The sequence below is a fragment of the Ammospiza caudacuta genome, chromosome 3, assembly GCF_027887145.1.
Source record: "Ammospiza caudacuta isolate bAmmCau1 chromosome 3, bAmmCau1.pri, whole genome shotgun sequence".
In the NCBI taxonomy this organism is placed as follows: domain Eukaryota; kingdom Metazoa; phylum Chordata; class Aves; order Passeriformes; family Passerellidae; genus Ammospiza; species Ammospiza caudacuta.
In genome coordinates, this window is record NC_080595.1 from 98,914,810 (window position 1) to 98,933,431 (window position 18,622).

The 18,622-nt window shown below is 43.2% G+C and overlaps 1 protein-coding gene across 5 annotated transcripts in view; it reads right to left on the reverse strand.

Annotated features, from left to right (window-relative positions):
• The window catches only part of KCNQ5 (potassium voltage-gated channel subfamily Q member 5), a 278,572-nt gene extending 261,345 nt beyond the window's left edge, over positions 1-17,227 (reverse strand). For 4 of the 5 annotated variants that reach the window (XM_058801550.1, XM_058801547.1, XM_058801551.1 and 1 more), the window contains exon 1: positions 16,869-17,224. In XM_058801550.1, coding sequence (XP_058657533.1) covers positions 16,869-17,224 — 356 coding nt within the window. Of the gene's footprint in view, positions 1-16,868 lie in introns of all 5 variants that reach the window. The other variant, XM_058801552.1, reaches the window with a different exon arrangement.
• Between the last annotated feature and the right edge of the window lie 1,395 nt (positions 17,228-18,622).

Consider the following 18,622-nt stretch of genomic DNA (forward strand, 5'->3'; position numbering starts at 1 on the left):
AAAAAGAAAAGAGGAAGAAAAAAAAAACCAGCAGAATTTTATAATTATGAAGCTCATCAGAGCAAATACAATCATAATTCAAAGTTAAATGGCATTAATTTTTTTTCCAAACAATTTTTAAACCCTCCCTTATATTTCTGCATTTTGTGTGCCTGGAAAGTTGCACAAAACATGTTGCTTCAGGGCTGCACCTAATTACATTGGGCATCCAGAAATAGGTGCATCTGACTCAGAATTTCTGCATGCCTTGCCAACCAATCAAACCATAAGAAATGCAAACTATGCTTAAATTAAGCAATAAAACACTGCAAGTTGCAAGTTGTAACATATTAGCATACACCACACTGCAAGGAAGAACTCCACAACAGGAAACAGGTTCAAAGTATATTTATACTGCTGAGAGTCTCTTCACAGCTGTGACTTTACACAACTTGAGTCACACGACCAACTACTCCACACTGAATATTACAGAACAGCACTAAACATCAAATAAGGGTAAGTGCTCTAAAGCAGTGATACCTTTAATTACTTTTTTAAACCTTTATGAATGCAAGGGTTTTCTATTTGATGATCATAGCTCTTTGTAGACAATCTTCCAGACAGATTTAATTTCTTTAATGAGAAATACAGAACTGGTATAAAACCAGACTCAAGTAGCAGATCATGCTGAGAATTTGTCATTTAACCTTACAGTAAAATTATGAGATCAGGCACTGCATTTTGCAGTGGTCCAAGGCAGGTGGGCAATGGGCCAAAGAAATGACCACAAAAACTCCGTGCTTGTCTGGGACTGCACTCAGAAACATCTCAAAGACAGCAGGTGCAGCTGAGCTGTTTCATTTTACTCTTTCACAATACTATGCAAGCAAGTTATGTAAATCAACTGGACCAAATATGGTCCCAGAGATTTCAAAAGAAAATATATTTCATTGTGAGAATGTTACAGTATTTATTTTCATGCCTCAAGGGTGTTATTTATAATTAGCAATTTACACAAAGTTGCTTGAAAATGCACAAAACAAACAAATGGATTAATCCTCAGATATTTTCAATTTAAAAGCTAAAACTCAATGCTAACCATTAGAGAATTGTCTGAGAACTGTAAAGCAATTACAGTCATTGATAACCACTGAATTCACAGGCAACGATATCAGCAATTAAAGGACAGACCAGTAAGTGATCCATGCCAATTTTGAGAACTTTCCACCAACAGCTGCTGTTCCATAGCAGTCCAGTCATTTGACTAACTTGTAAGGTCATTTTCTAAATGGAAAGTGATAAGTCTTAGGTTGGAGTTGCAAGGAGTTCTCGTAGTTGACAGCTATGTGCCAAGCTATGTGGCAATAAATTCCAAGCAACAGGATAACTTAACGTCAACAGCATTATAGTAATACACGTGGGTTTTTAGATTGATACTATAAAGAACAGCCTTCATCTATGTTCATTATGGAGCAAACTCTGCTATTAAACACTGCTTTGCACAAAGGCTGCAAACATAATATACAATCAGCTATCAAACTAAAATACATTTAAGAGCTATTAGAACAACTGAAGTATTTCCTATTCATTTTACATTAGAAAGACATCCAGATCTCCATGCCTGCAAAAGCACAATCATTTTTAGAATGAATAAAACTGTATGCAACAAAATAGGTTATTTTGTACCATACCATTTCCCAAACTCTATGGGTACTTTTGCAGCAGTATTTCAATACTGCTTTCACTTTTCAAAACAAAGTATTTTGCCACTTACTGTCTCTGTTACTCATTGCAAATGATTAAAGTAAAAATGTAAAAACACTGTCTGCAGCGTACTGTGATACACTGCAGCTGCAGTGATTTACCATGCAATACACCACTGCACAAGCAGTCACTCCTGAGGCTGCACAAAACGAGATGGCATCGGGTTGATAGAAACCTGCACAATTTAAAAAAAAATTACACAGCACTCTTACAAAATTCAAGAATAAGAAGATAAAGCATCCTATTACTTTACAGGCATTTTGCTTGAGTAAGAGCTTCTGGATTGAGCCTGGAATTAACGGCTAGTAAACAGCTTTAGGATTTGGCCTGCCGTTTGTACCTGCTAAAGTCTTCTTTATCCAAAAGTACTAGAGGAGTTTGACTCAACAAAATATAAATCATGCTCTCTGCTTTCATTAATGCAGACAGCACTCTACGTCAGCGCTTTTATATATACATATATATATTTATAAATAACTACATGCTTGAATGCATCAGAGAGTTTTCTCAAAGCCAAAAGAGTGTGAGGTAAGTGCCAGGATGGTGCTGAAATTTCAAAGGAAATAAACCATGGTGCTAAAAGCTGTGCTCTTTTCACCCTCAGCAACATCCACTGGGTCCTGTTACAAATGTGACCAGTAGTAAGGCTTTAGGTTCCAGTTCCTTCGTCCTCTGAGGGACAACCTGAGTTAATCAGAGAGCATAGAGGTAAGAAAAGATCATTAGTCCCTTAGGAAATCAACTGGGCACAAGCAAAGAAGAAAAAAAATTGACTGGCAGAGTAGCTAAACAGCCACTCAAATTGAAGTCTTATGTCTTAATTTTGAGTAGTATATTAGAAAACACCTATATACTCAAAAAAAAAAAAAATACTATTTTTTTCCACCTCTCCATTGGAAAAAGAATTTAGAAACACTTCTGACTCAAAAGCTTGATATGACTCTCCATATGAAAAAGAAAAAAAATCCACTGGGTTTTGTTAGGTTTTTTTTGGGGTTTTTTTATGATTTCAGTTTTCTTTTTTCCCCTCAGGATACAAGAGCTGGCAGTCTTACTTGCTATGTCTTTGGGGATGACCAAGGTTTGTTTTAATAAACATGTATTGAATGATTCAATGCAGAACTGAAACAGCAAGCCCAGAGGACTCAACCTATCTAGACACCTACCTGCCTTGACATATATATGTCCATTTTAAATATGTGTCATCCAGAGGGTAGTTTGTAAGAGAGAAAAACTATTTAAGACACTTAATTGCAAAGATCTGGATTGCTGTTTCATCCAAGGTCATGAGCAAAAATACTCTTTTTCACTCCTGTTTTTGAAGAATTTGCACATAATTTATACACAGCTTTAGAGGTTTGGTAGAATGTCCCAGAAGACACAGTTATAATATCACAGCAGTATGATCACTTGAAATTAATTAAACTATCTCAAGAGCATTAAGTCCATCCTCATTCCACACTAGAGACTGCAAAAGTATACAGATGTAGAAGTGTGTTTTGGGAGAAGCAGCTTCCTAAAAACAAACCAGAAAATGAACAAACTACTCCAGTTCATGTGTACCTTTCTCAAAGATAGTCAAGCCTTAGGATTTTGACAGCAACTTGTTTCAAAGAAGCCACAAGACTAATTTCAATATGTTCTTCCATATTATCTCATTGACTGTTTTCCCCATATTCTTACTGGTCTCTACCAGCAACTTAATCTGGCAGTTGTTTTAGCTCCCAGCCTCACAGAGAAGTGTAAAGCTAGGTGTATCTTTAGCACTATTAATTCATCTGCATCCTAGTTTCCCTGCTACATGCTGAGAAGCTGTGCTGTCATTCTGCTTGTTCTTCCACCAGTCATCCATTTCTCTAACTCAGTACCTTCAGACAAAGACAAATAATACAGGAATGAGACTCTCATCAACCATGTGATAATTAATCTTCATAAAATTGTTAAACAATTAAATTCCTAGCTCATGCAGCAGTTCAGCATCTGCCAAAATAAGTGTCACTTTCAGAAAGTGAAGGGAAAATAACACATCATAGACTTAGTTACAGTTTTACTGAGGTTGGGCTTAGTTGCAGTAAGTCAGAAGTGCACTCATGCTAGTCTACTGTCAAGTAGTTTATTGGCACATGAAACGCACTGTATCACATGCTGCTGAGGGTGTCAGACCCAGCAAAAAGGAACAGTTCCATTTGTTGTTTCCTTCCACTCAATGAAACATGCAGAGCTGAATTTCTGGTTTTGTCATTCACTTATAAATGTATATTTAGAAATTTACTAGCCAGATACTTTTTACAGCTATTGAAAGTGAAGAGAAGTAACTTTCTCCTCAGGCAAGGAGGGAGCAGTAAGAGGAGCTGCTGAGGAGCAAGGGTTGTACAGCCACAGGGATGAGCACACAGAGCACACTGCTGAGTCCAGACAGAAGAAGTGAAGAACTGAAATATTAAGAGTTTTAACAATTTGAGCTGTGGTGACAGACAGGTCATACCTCTGAGATATTAGTTCAACAGAGATCATGTTAAGAATTATAAAGGTCCATCTCAACAATGATGACTGGGTTATCATCCTGCATAAAAGACAGTGACAACTGTTGTCTGCAGTGATTTAGGTAAATGCGGGATTATTTAAATGCTCGGATTATTTAATAATGAACTTGTACATTCTCCATTTGTTACATGAAAAAAATTTGCAGATCAGTAAATGACATTCTCCAGAACTGTACCTCTTATGTGCCATCATTTTCACAAGGTGTCCTAACAATTTTCCATTGTTCTTCATTAAATACTGTTTTTAATCAAATTAACGTGCTAATTGTTTTTTGGAACATCTAACCAGCAATTCCCAGGGCTAGACTGCAAGGCAGCAATTCTATTCTCCTGCCAGAAAACAGTATGAACTGTATGTGTAGTGATTTGTTGCCACCACCTGCACACCCTCTAGAGGTAGGGAAGGCAGCCCTCAGCTGGAAATTAATCCACAGATCCATACTTGGAACAGCACAACCTGCCAAGGTCACATATCCATTACAGTATGCCTCACGTTTAAAGACAAGGCCAAAAGACAGAACTTTACCACTGAGCCTTCTCAAAATACTGCCTACAGCAGATAGCCTGTGGGGTCAGAAGCCATGACTGTGATACACGCTGCACTGGGATGAAGGCAGTCACTGGTGCACTGCAGGATGCTAAATATAGACTGGGAGATGAATGGGCCTCTCTCATTACTGATCCCATTTCCAAAACCAAAATACACTTCAGATCTCTTGATCAGTCTGCAATTGTTTCCAGATCTTTACAACTGTTCATACTTTCAGCCAGGATCATTTTCATTTAAGTCTTACTTTATAGAGAAGAATACAATTTTGTCATGAATTAATAAGCTTGAAAAACACAATCAAAATTTGTAAAATCATATTTCTTATATTGATGAGTGCTCTGCTAGTAAATTTTATCTTCCAGGTAGAGATAAAATTTCATATCTGAAATGTCACTGTTTTATCTAAACATATCTGAGTTTTCAGTCACTATCCACTATACTATTTAACTCCTAATGTTTTTTATAAAGGCAAGCAAAAACGAAAATGCTATGACCTTTCACTGTGGTGAGATAATTTACAAATATGGATATATGAAAAATCCTGGAGAGCAAAATCATACAAAGGATTTTTCCAAGTAAATACTTTCCTGCTGAAACTTACTGGCATGGTATTGTGTTCAGTTTGAGACAGTTACTTCAGCTCCAGCTTTCCCATTCATGAACATCAGCAATAAAAACATTTAATCTAATATTAATATACTTTTAGATGTCTTTTATATTTCACATGTATTATTAACTCAGTTATGGTTTCAAGGAAAAATTCCCTGGACAAGAGTAAGACTGACTGAATCCCTTTCTGCAGAATAAGTCCCTGAGGACTGCATTTCTCACCGAGTTTCTGAATTCCAGAGGTATTTCAGATGCATCTCCCAGGTTTTTCTCCAAATGTAGATGTAGCCATGCTGGAGGTCAGACACTGGACTGCATCTTGCTGTCCAGCTGCAGCCCTTCCCATGGAATGACCTGTAAGAGCAGCTAAAAAGTGACCTCAGCTCCAGCAAAGAGTGGACCCAAACGGGAATAAACCAGCTGAGGCTCAGCTTCAGCAAGATTTACATGAATATTTACCAAAGGAAAAGCAATCAGGAACACAATCAGGTAGTGAACAAAACTTTCATGTTGTGATATTTCCTCAGATCTGCATACAGGGTCAAGACCTCGATGGAAGAAAAATGTAGGTCAATACCATGTTTTATTTACATATAAATCCAGTAAATTGACTCATACTATTGCTTCAGCTTTCTCTCTACAAAAAACAGGTAAAAGGGGAGGGGGAGAAATATTAAAAACATATTATTAATAGAAGACAAGCACATTTCTAACCTGAAAGTAATACATAGTATCAACCAAGTAGGGTTACAGTCAAGTAGACCTTCATGAATTCTCCCTTGCCTCAATGATTGTGCTCCCACACAGAAAGATAACTTCTTCTGCCTCTGCAGTGCCACAAATGCTCTCACCATAACTCTCCCCGTGTAATAACTCCAAAGAGCAAATTCTCATGCAGAGTGCCCCCATATAACATGGGAGCATTGAAGATTTCAGATTAGTCCTACCTCTCTCCAAGGAAGAATTTCTCAAGTAAAACTAAAGAAGCTTTATAAAATCTCTGTAATTCAGATGACTTTCTGCCATCATTAATGAAGGAAAGATAGAGCATTTATCACTGTTCAGTTTGATGGTTTCTAGTAATTACTCTAGTAAATACCTAAATCTATTAATAACACCACTAAAACGTATATCTACAAGAATTTTCAGGAGGAAAGTCAAAATTCCTTCCAAGAGTATTTGTAATTCAGGACCATCATCTGTCTCATCGTAGCCAACAATAACCTCTCAACTCCAACACCCCACCCAGCAAACAAATTATTTGCAAAGACAAATCACAAGTTTAGTCAGCAGTCAGTGTGACCTTTCAGGAAGGATAATTCCCTTTCAGACTGTATCTCCAACCATTAAATGAAATCTCTATTTTCCAAGTTTAAGGGGAAAGAAATACATCTGCTTGAGCAAATTGTATTATATAAAAATTTACAACGCCCCCAGACATTAGCAAAGCTGTTTGTCTTTTATTCTGAATTCTGCTTCATCTTTGGTCTGCAGATGTGGTTGGGACATATCAAAGAGAGAAACATGCACAGATTCATCATCTAGAAGCTGAATAAGTCACTTGAGGGCATGCACACTTATTGTAACTAGCCATAGCTGCACCTGAAGTGTAGTGGAGCCTCCCTGAAGAAGAAACGTTATATTAACATTTGTAGTAAGTGTGGCCCAAGGCACAAGAAAGGCCATTGAAGTGAGGTGAGGGTTGGTTTCTTCTTCAAGTAACAAGCAAAAGGGCAAGAGGAAGTGGCCTCAAGATGTGCCAGGGGAGGTTTAGATTGGATGTTAGGAAAAGTTTCTTCACAGAAAGGATTGTCAAGCATTGGAACAGGCTGCTCAGGGAAGTTTATTCACTTCCCATCCCTAGAGGCATTTAAAAGACCTGGGGTAGATAGGGAACTCAGAGATGTGGTTTAGTGGTGGATTTAGCAGTGTTAGATTCATGGTTGGACTCCATCATCTCAAAGACCTTTCCCAACCTGAATGATTCTGTGATTTGATGCTTCTAAATTCTCAGAACTACATTCAAAAGGACAGGTCTAAGAAAAACCCTCCCACTGCCAGCATAGGCTCTTCCTTCTTCCCTCCCTGTTGCACAGATACCTGCACATAGCTTGTTCACACACGGGTTTACATTTCCTGCCGTCTACACAGATCCTTCTGCACAGAGCTGCAAAGAGCAAGACTGTGCTCCTTCCTGTGGCAATGATTCTTCTGGTACATGCAAATCAACCTGACTTTACAGATAGATATCAACTGCAGAGAGATGCAAACAGAAAAAGAGACTTCTTTCCTCCTAATGAATTCAGATACTTCTAGCTTCAGTCAGCTTAACTTTCTTGGATGTTAAAGAGTTTTTCAAGCTGATGAATTCACTGTGTGATTTTTCTGGAAACATGGAAATTTCATTTTCTCCAGTGCTGGGCTAGCTGATGGGAAGAGGACATCACCTGCTTACCAGCCTGGCAGTAGTGTGGCTCTCACACCAGCCTCATCAAGCCAGCTTCAACTGAGCCATCACCTGTCATCTCTCCTGTGACAGGGCAGTTTCACTGTTAAAAACATGCACTTACAGAGACTTTTCTCACAGAGAGAGTGGCCTACATTTTCAAACTCATTGTCAAGGATCAGTGGCCTTCCATCTACACCACCTATAGAAATGCAACCAAAGCACTATTTCATCTTAATTTTCCCACAAAAGGTACTCTCAAGTAGGTCAGGACTCTCACCCATATTCAGAAAGGCCCAGCAGTAACTTTTAAGTGCACTCCTGTCAGAAGAGGCTCAAAGGGAAAGATTTGTGCATTTACTTCTAGATACCATGGTTATGGATGAGCTTAGGCCACATAAAGCAATTAAATTCAATGCCCTAGGAGAAGTTAGATGCTGTTTCTGACTGAATGATCTCAAGAGTGTGTGCAAGTGTTCTAATCTATGACACGAGTAAAATAGGAAGTATCTGAATGTGTTCAGTAGCATTTTTTTTTTCTCAAAGCATAAAGTTATTCTCTTGGTTTGATCATATTTGACTCCTGGCAGCAGAAAGTTCCTTCCATATGGTATCAGGTGTGACTGCAATAAAAGAATTAAAACTCTACAGAAATCTCAAAAGGCATTAATATGTTTGCTTGGTCAAACTATGGAGTCTCAAAGCAAGAAAGAAGCCAAGACAAACAGGAATATATTGCTTAAATCAAGTCGTGGGCAGGTACTGAACTTCCTTTCTTCATTATTTCTAATCAGTTTAAGAGCATGATTCATTTGTTAAACTTCATTCTGTACAAGTGGGGAGAAAAAAGTGAATTACCCATTGAATGCACAATAGAATAATGAAAGGAAGCTGCAGGTACTTCATGCTTTTGAAAACTATTCACTCTTCAAGAAAATGCTTAGAGACATATTTATGTCCATCTCTGTTAAGGAAAACACACACATTTATGTTTAAAGATTTTCTTGGATGAAGTCCAAACAGAAAATTTCAGATATGCCTGGCTGGAGGACTGTGTCCACCTCTGCATCACTGGACCAGACTATACATATTAAGAAATAATCACAGAGTCTTTCAAGCAGAAGACACTGTCTGAGACTACACTTCAGTGCCCCAAATGATGAACGTTTTGCTGAGCTTCCTGTAACGCAATTACACGGCAACTCAGATAGCTATCACAAGATAAATCTAAAGCTCAACAGAAAATTGAAAATATTTCTTGATGAGGTGCAGCTGACCTATAAGACAGCCTTTGAACTTTTAATTAATATCTTTAAAGGGAAGGGGGATTTTGCACATGAAAGGGCAACTCCTTAAAACTATTTTGCAATTGATAAACTGAACAATTCAAGAATTTTCTACCTTAACTGACCTGTGGTGGCAATCTCTTGGGTAATCTACATCTGCTCTCTTACAGGAAATCTGTAAAACCAATTTACAAAAAGAAATAAAAAATCTTGCAGAGAAAACAAGGAGAAAAAAGAAATGCAAGTTCCCCCAAACTCAGTATATTTTATATAACACATGTTTACAAATGAGTCTAAATGCACCAGCATTACCTTAAAAACCAAGAATGCATGCTGTATGGTGTTAATGGTTGAGAAATGGTATGGGTGCTAATGTTAATGAGAAAAAACAACATTTACTGTGAAATAAAAACATCTGCCTCAGTAGGAACAACATAGTAAATTATGTCTACTATGTATACATGTTAAAGATATTTTGATAGAAAGTATTATTCATGCTTTCTCCTCCATCTTTTCTACCTGAGAGCAGAAGACTCTATTTTGCTTCAGTTAAAATCAGTTGCAAATTTCATTAATATTCATCATTTATATTGATGAAAATATGAGCCGTATAAGAATGCTAAACACTTGGCAACTAAGTTTTACCTTTGAATTAGTAAGAAATAATTACCTTACTATAGTGAGATTTATTTGCACTGTCAGCAGTTTACATTGTCTAGGAATAAAAGGTTTTCCTTCTATAGATTGTCTCCATAAAAAGAAGATTAATAAAGTAACAAACCACGTGCTTTTCCTTTCCATTGAAACAATTATGAAAAATTTAACTGCATTTTTATGAGCTTTCTTAAATATGTTAATTATGCTTATTCTCATGAATAGGGAAATCACTATTATTAATTGAATAATCATTGGTATTCCATTTGATGCTACAATTATTTGAAATTTTTGTGAAATATTAGTTCAATTGTACTTTCATCTAATTCAGGAAACTTAATTAAGTTACAATCAACAGTAAAACAGGGTGAATAGCTATTAAAAATATAGTCAAACTTGGAGCATGCAAAGAGATCAAGTCTGAATAGATATCATGACCTATTTTTGAATAAGTTTGGAAAAGTTGAACAACAGAGAAACTTTAAAAAGTGCCCAGTGAAGAAAGGTGTCTAGATCATTAAGATACTCTTCAGGGCCTACTTTGAAAATCTGTCACATAAATACTTTCTCACAGGCAATTAAAATCTTTATAAATTCTTCCTTTAATTCACTAAAACCACTTCTCCTTTGAGAACACATATTTAATGCCATACTAGAAATTCATATACCATCCCTTAGAATAAATCTGTAATTTTGGGCAGGTTCTTTCATCACATGAGACCATGGAAAGTTACCCAAGAGTCCCCACATCCTACAAGACACTCAATAAAAATGACAAGAAATGCCTCTCCAAAGACTGGCACACCAAGAAAAATAGATCTGAGATAGGAGTCTCATCCCAACATTTAATGCTCATAGCATGGGTTTTGTGATGTGAGAAAAAAATACAGCAAAAAGATAATTATAAAAAAACCTCTTAACTCATATCTTGCTTTAAGAGGAGGAAGATTCTGCTTGCAAAGGTTGTAGATTAATTTGAAACTCCAATACAAACCTACTATCCACATTCCGAAACACAATTCCTAATCTTATTTAAGAAATAAACCTTATGACAAATAGAAGAAAGTCCACGTGCATGAACTTTCCCTCATCCAGTTCTTGGTGACTTTTTCTCAAAGCAAGCCTTTTGCAGTCTTCTTTGTGGAAAGCTGTGGATCTATTTTGTTTTTTATAGAAAATTAGGCGCTTCCCTTGGATAACCATTCTTGAGTCAGAAAGTAAAGCTAGTACAAATGAGAAAATTTAGTAGATCAATCCTCAAAAAATAAACGTCATTTTACTAAGGTAGCATAAACATTCCTGATACTTATCTACTGAAAATCCTGAGGTGGAAAATAACTCTCCAACAACAACAACAACAAAACAACATCAACAAAAAACACCACCACCACAACAAAAATAAACAACTCACTCCCCCCCAAAAAAGAACAACAACAAAAAACCAAACAACAAACCAACAAAAAAAAAAACCAAGCAAAAAATAGAAGCTAGATGTTATTTAGTGCCCATGACAGGGTTCCAGGAGAGGTCTGCTGTCCATAAACAGCACCAGGAAAGAGGAGGAATGAAGCATGGCTGAACATTCAGTCTTCTCTACTAATCACAAAGAAAAGGACAAAGAGGGCAAAGTTTTTAAAGACTGTGCCATCTCCACTGCTCTGGCCAGTACACAACGACTGCGACAGAACAAGAAAATACCGGATGCGACCATAAACATCTCTGAGCACAGCTAAGGGAAAAGCAGACATCTGCACCTGGTGCAGAACAATCCCATGTATCCATTCAGGCTGGGAACCCACTGTTCGGGGGGCAGGCCCAGCAAAAAGGGCATTTCTGTGGACACAGGAGGTTGAGCAAGGCAACAGCATGATTTTGTCAGATATAAGGCAAGCAGCAAGCAACTACACAGTCTGCCACTGGGACTGGCAGACTGAAAAAGTTTTCTTCTCTACTCAGCATGGTCTTGCACACTAGGGCAGTCAGTGATCCCAGCTGAACAGGGATGTGAAGAAGACAGAGGAGATGCTGGAGAGCAACCATGATACTCAGGAGCCTTGAGCTTTTGTCTTGGAGCAGTTGATGGAGCTGAGCATGTTTGGTCTGACAGAAGGGTGATCTAACAGGTGACCCTGTAGCAGCCTACATCTACTTGAAGGTAAATCAAAATGATAAAGAAGCCAAAATCTTCTCAGCAGTGACAGAACATATATAAAGGGACAATGACCATAAATTGCCACTTGGGAGGTTCAGGGTAGCTCTTCCATTCTTCCCTCCCCATGTCAAACCCCCTCTTTTTTCAACAGGCAGGTTGCAGACCTGCAGGTTATTCAGCAAGGTGGTGGGATTTTCAACCAGGGAAATTTAGGGCCTGTCCAGACAAAGCCACCTCACACGACTGGGAAGAGTGTATCTCCCAGCTGGACTGGGTAACTTCCTAAGGTTCCTTCAAAACAATGAGAAATATGCACATGTATAGAATCACAGACTGCTTCAAATGCAGCAAATCACTGCTGAAGGGCATTTAAATATCCACTTTAATTCACTGTACCTGAAAGAAAGTGCTACTAAGGTTTGTGTGCTACAGTTAAAGAATTTTAAATTTGCATCTCCTCAGTACTCAATAAGACTTGATTTGCTACATATTTATGTTGTCAATGCTGTTGTTTGTTAATTGTAAATATCATGTTTTTATTTGTTTTAACAAACATATAGAAATACATTGTTGCCCTAACAGCAACAGATCCTGACTCTGAAATGGTGCCTGAAAAGATGAAAGCTGTACAGTTACCCATAAAGCACCGGGAATTAGTTCATTAGCTGCCAGAAGATGGAAAAAAGAAAGAGATAAAATAATTTCTCCTACTTTCAATAGCATGAGAACAAGCAAGTCCTTTGGGTGTTGCACATGACTGGTTTTCTAATCAGAATAAGGAGCGTCCATTATTATACCAAGGGCACAGTGTGATGCAGCTCTGCTAGCTCACATGCAAAGACCTGCTGGTCAACAGCCATTCCTGATCATTACTGAGCTATATCCTTTCCAGCAGATCTGGAAGGCTAAAATAGCTAGTTAAATCTTTGATAGCATCATTACATTTTTTTCATAAATAATTTTTCAGTCATTTTTCCATCAATAACACAAAAGACAAGAATAATACTGTACAGGCTCTTGCAATTCAGCTCATGCTGCATCTTTTCTTCTGCAGTGGCCAGTGGGGGATGTCCATGAAAACCTATCAATACAGGCCATGCAACGTGTTCCCACCCTTGTGCACACATCCAGATGTGTGATTTGGAATTCAGAAGCTTCCAGAGCAAAAGTTGGTAGCTTTGGAAAGCGAAGGACATCCCCACAACAAACGTCAAAGACTTCTGCATGGAATACATTACAAAGAAGTCAGTAAGAAACAGAAACTTTATTATTCCTGAAATAAATCCAACATGTTAAATTAGGAAACTTATGCAACTAATTATATCCTACCAGTATAAACAGTATCAAAGAGCAGTATTTTGTTTCTGAACATCTCATGCCATCTCATTTTCAGAACGTCAATTAAGAACAAAAATAATACAAAGCCCTTATGATAACTGAAGATGAAATCCAGAGTGAAATTTGCAACAAATCTGGAATTCCCCTTTGATCATTCTAAGGCAATGGCTGCACATTTTTATGACACCAAACAAGCCATAATAAAGTGCAACAGCAATAACAGAAAGAAATGCTGTGACACTCCAAGACAATGCTTTTGAAAAGTCACAGCCTTTTAATGTAAGCACACGTGTTAAATATGCACATGGCTCCATGTGTAGGTGATGTGGTGTGGCATAAAGCAGTATCTCAAATGAAGGTTTTCAAAAACTTGCAGGAAAGATCTTAAATTTTAATAGGAGTTTCAATGTAAAGAACTACTGAGGCGCACAAAAAAGGATTCAAGAAACATATCATTTATGGCTCTGCTCTCCAGCACAACTTTACTGAAATCAAAGGCCTTTGCTCGAGAGTAACTTCTTCCCCTGGCTGCAGAAGTTTGCAAAATAGCTGTCTTTTTTAGAATCTGGCAGGTTTGTATTTACAAATAAACTAACCAATTGACTTCTGAATGTAGGTCACAACACTCATTCCTTAGGTGGCTGGCCTATTTTTATCTTATTTGAAAGGGCAAGAACAAAAAAAAAGAGCTAACTGGGCATAGTTCTCAGCTCTGAAGTGTTTTCCCCTATGGGAGTGATACATTAAAATATCATCAATACCACTGCATGAATGATTTCTTATTTGTAACAAATCTTCAATTCTTATTTAAAAAATAAACACGCAAATCTAAACTGCTAGATCCAAGTCTTTAGAACCAAAACTCTGTAACCACCCTTGCATGACTTCAACCTGCATATCAGAGTGAGGTTTCAGGAGACCAGTGATCTACTGAAAAGGTCTCACCCCAGATAGCCCATTCCTGTAACAGAAATAGTACAGAGCTATAATGGGCTGCACTGCAGTCAAGAATAGCTTAGCACTGGTAGAAACAGACATCTCCTCCATGTACTTTGTAATGTCTTTGCAACCCTAAGCTACTCGTCTCAAGACTGCTTTTTTCAAATAGCTGTGGCTTTTTTGTTTTGGTTTGGTTTTTAATTCTGTAAAAAAATCTGTTTTCCAAGATGCAACTATATTCGATCAAGTGGCTGGGAAAAAATGAGCCTGGAAACACCATAAATATTATCCTATTATCTGACTGTGATTAAATCAGAATTATACAAACACATTAAAATAATTTGTAGACTGTGGCATCACTGGCAATAAGGATGGCTGTCAAACTGAAATCCAATGGAACTTCAAACGCACCTTAAACACTGTATCAGTGACAGATACTTTAAGGTAATAATATTACTAGGTGTCTTATACTACAGTAATGTTTCAAGATCTTTCACACAGATCTGTTCAGATAAAAGATGTAATGCTGGCATTACATTTGCCAAAATTGCCATTTGCAATTAAAAATTAAAACTGGCACTCTTTCTATGCAGGCAATTATCTAAACGCAGCTGGCAATCTTCCTTGTTTACAGCGCTGCTGTGTCATGACTACACTCCGGTTGGAAATTTACCACCTTTTTTTTTTTAATTTTTTTTAAAGGTTTAAACTTCTCAGCTGTATTTCTAACTCGAACTTTTCTGGTTTTAAAGATTTCTATGACGAACTCAAACAAAAAGGTCCAAAACTATCATTTGCATATTTTGGCTGGCAACTTCAGGCACTGACATAAAATGATTCCTAGTACATATTTTGGTGGTTGTTGCAATACTAATTTACATCCATCTAGGCCACAGAAAAACACCTGTAAGGACCCAGACAGCAAAATGTACCAAATAAATGCCCTCCAAGAAGAACATTTTGGGTGTAAGAGTTGATTTTCAGAGTAAAACAGAAATAATGGGAAGATCTTTTAAGTGGACAAAAATCCTTTTACTGAATAATATATGACATTGAGCACATTTCTACTACTTGCTGTCTATAGTAATTGTCATCTACTAAATGAATCTTTCCACAAATTATCTTATTAATCAGACTGCCATGTTTTTGGCACATTTTACTTACAACAGCTGCTATTAAAGTAAGATTTGAGGGTTCCCCTACTGCTGGGAGAGGAGCACTATTTATGCTTTCAAACAGCTTTTAGGGAACAGCTGCTTTTTTTAGCCAAGATGCTGCAGCCGCTAGCTTGATTTCCGTGACTATCCTGGAACAAATACAGTTACTTACAGCTTATCAGTTAAATATTCTGATTCGTTTATGATGTATTTCCTATAGTCAAACATAACAATAAATTGTATTATATCCCCAATACAGAAATGCTTAACTTCCTTCCTCTGTAATTGGTCACGTTTTCACCCATAAATATGATCCACTGTTACAACTCCTTGACAGACTTTGCCGCTTGTTTTGCGCAGCCATCAAAAAGGATTTTGAGTAGGGCCTTTCCCCCGAATACTACCAAAACCCATAAAACCAGAGGATTGCTAATGAACTGAGGAGCACGGCTGACCCCAAGGACACTGCAAGCAAGCAGCGACAGCCACGGGTCCCCTCGCACAGGTGTCCAGGGCAAGCCTCTTGAAGTTAAAGCAGCACAAGTTTCGCAGCGCGGTGACAGCACCGCTCTCCGCTGAGCGATGGGACGGAACACAGATTTCCGTCGCGGGCTTTTTCAGGATGAGTGCGGCAGGAACCGTCACTTGCTGAGACCAAAGCTCAGCAGCCGCAGGCACCGGCGCCGCTCGCCGCACGCTGCCAGCGGCAGGTGGCCGCACCTGAGGCGCAGCATCCCGCGGCGAGCTCCCGCGTGGGAAGGCGCCGTCAGCCGCACTCCCTGCGAGGCGGGGACCAGGGGCGCCCGGAGAACACTCCGGAGGCAGAACCGAGCGCTGCGGCTCCGCCGCGGTAACTTTTCAAACCGCGCAGCGCTCGGTGTCCGCTCGGCAGGACAGGCGCCGCGGGTACCGCTGGCGTGCCCACTGTCCCCGGGGAGCACCCGGCAGCCGCCGGCACCCCTCGCTCCGTCTAATCTCGAGGCCGGCGTGCGGCATCAGCGGGAGCGCCGTGCAGTCTCCCCCCGCGCACACCGGCTGCCTCGGGCGCCCGGGAGACCAGCGAGCATGTGCTCCCTGCCGTGCTCCCTGCCGTGCTCCCCGCCGGTTCTCTGCCGGCTGAACCGAGCTTTCCCCCCATCACCTCCCACCCAGGGCTGCGCGGGATTTCCCGCCGCCCGCGGAGAGCCGCGCCGCAGGTGGCAGCGGCTCCCGCGCCTCCGGTGACTCCTCCCGGGCACTTTCGGCGCGACTCGTGGGGTACTCGTACTCCCCGTGTCCCGGCAGGAGTGATGCCCGGGGACCGAGGGGCAGGGGTGGAGGTACCAGCCGCGCCGTGCGGCGGGGCGCTGCTCAGGACAGGTGTGGGAGGCAGACCGTGGGACGAACGGGAGGGCTCGGGACAGGACAGGACGCGACGGGACGGGAGGAGAGGGGAGCGGGTCGGTACTCACACGAAGGCGTGGTAGACGAAGGCCCATCCGCGGGGCCGCTCCAGCACGTTGTACAGGTAGTTCTGCAGGCGGCGGTACTTGGCGTTCCTGCGGCAGCTCGGTCCGCTGCTGTACGACAGCGGCTTCCCCAGCAGGCTCATGCGGGCGCCGTGCTTCCCGCGGCGGCCCTCCCGCAGCCCGGCGGGGGCGGCCGCGCCGCCGGTGCCCAGGAGCAGCAGGCCGTCGCCGCGGGCCGCTGAGCTCGTCAGCGCCCTGCCCCGGCCCGACTCCACATCCTTCATGCCAGCTGCCGCGCCGCTCTTCACCCAGAGCCCCGCGGAGCCGCCCTCCTCCCCGCCGCCGTGGTTGCGGGGCATGGCATCACCCCGGGCGCCGGAGCGGGCGCCGGGGCCGCGGCGGAGCAGGGCGCGGGCGGCGGCGGCCAGGCACCCCGCGGCAGCAGCCCGCAAGAGGCAGCGGGGGCCGAGGGTCTCCGGGCGGCGCCCGCGGGGCGCGGGGGCGCGGGCCACTTTGGGCGCCCGGCGCGGCGGGCCGGCCTGCGGCAGCTTCGCGGGGGCCCCGGCGAGGGAGCGGGCGCCCCCCCGGGCGCGCTCTCCTCCCGGGCGGCGGAGCCCCGCCGCCGGTCCCCGCAGCGCCGCCCGGCGTGGCTCCGCGGCCCGGGACGGGGAGGAGGGAGGGAGGGCAGCTCCTCGCGGCTCCGGCGGAGAGGCCGCGGCTCGGCGGTGCCCGCCGCCGCCCGCTCCCTCGCTGCCTCCCGCGTCGTTCGGCTCGGCCGGGCCGGGCAAGCTGTTGCTCTCGCTCCGAGCGGCGGTGAAAGTCGGCGAGGCGGGCGGGCCGGTGGGGGCAGGCGGGGGCCGCGCCGCCCGGAGCCTTCGCGTCCCGGGGCGCGAGCGGCAGCGGCAGCGGCGGTGCCCGCGGTGAGGCGGACGGAGAGCGGCTGGCGGGACGCGGCGCCCGCGTTCTACGCGCGCTCCCGGGAAATGTCCATGTAAGTCCGAGAAAGTCACGAAAGTGCCGTAAGTCCCGGCGGCGGCGCGGGGGAGGATCGGCCGGCGGCGGGACCCCTCTGCGGGCAGGGAGCACGGCCGGCCCGGGCGGGGCAGCGCAGACGAGCCGCCGAGTGTCCCCCCGAGGGGGCGGCGCGGCCCGGCACGCCGCTCCGGCGCTTCCGCCGTGTCCCGGCCTCGTGCGGCGGCGAGACAGCCGATCCCTGGGGCAGCGGCGGGCCTGCCCTTCCCGCGGGCTCCCTCACGGCCCCCGTCAGCTCCGGCCCCGGCGCGGTGCGGCCGGAGCGCAGCGGTGCCGCCGCTCGGTGCCCGCGCTGCGCCGAGACAGCGATGCTCCCCCTGCCGACCGCGGCCCTTTTACGCCCCGCCGCATCAAGGTGAGCTTGCGGAAAAAAACACCACCCACCCCGGCACCCGCAGGCGCGGCCGCACCGCGCTGCCCGCCCGGCCGCCGCACCGCGCCCGCTTTTCCCGTGGGTTATCGCCCGTGCTCGGCGGGCGACCCCCGGCCATCCCCTGCACTCCCCCCGCACCCCGCGGCCGCCTGCTGCGGGCAATCGCCGCCCGTGCCGCCCCTGGGGCCGCAGCTCGGCAGCGCCCGCCGTGCCCCGGCGATGCCTGGGAGCCCCGCGCTGCCCCGGGTACAGGACGAGCCGCCCCCCGGCACTTCGGCACCCACTTCATGAGGCTGCATGTCACTGGTTTTGCAGCCTGAGCGCCACGATGTGAAAATGCGACGCTAATTCC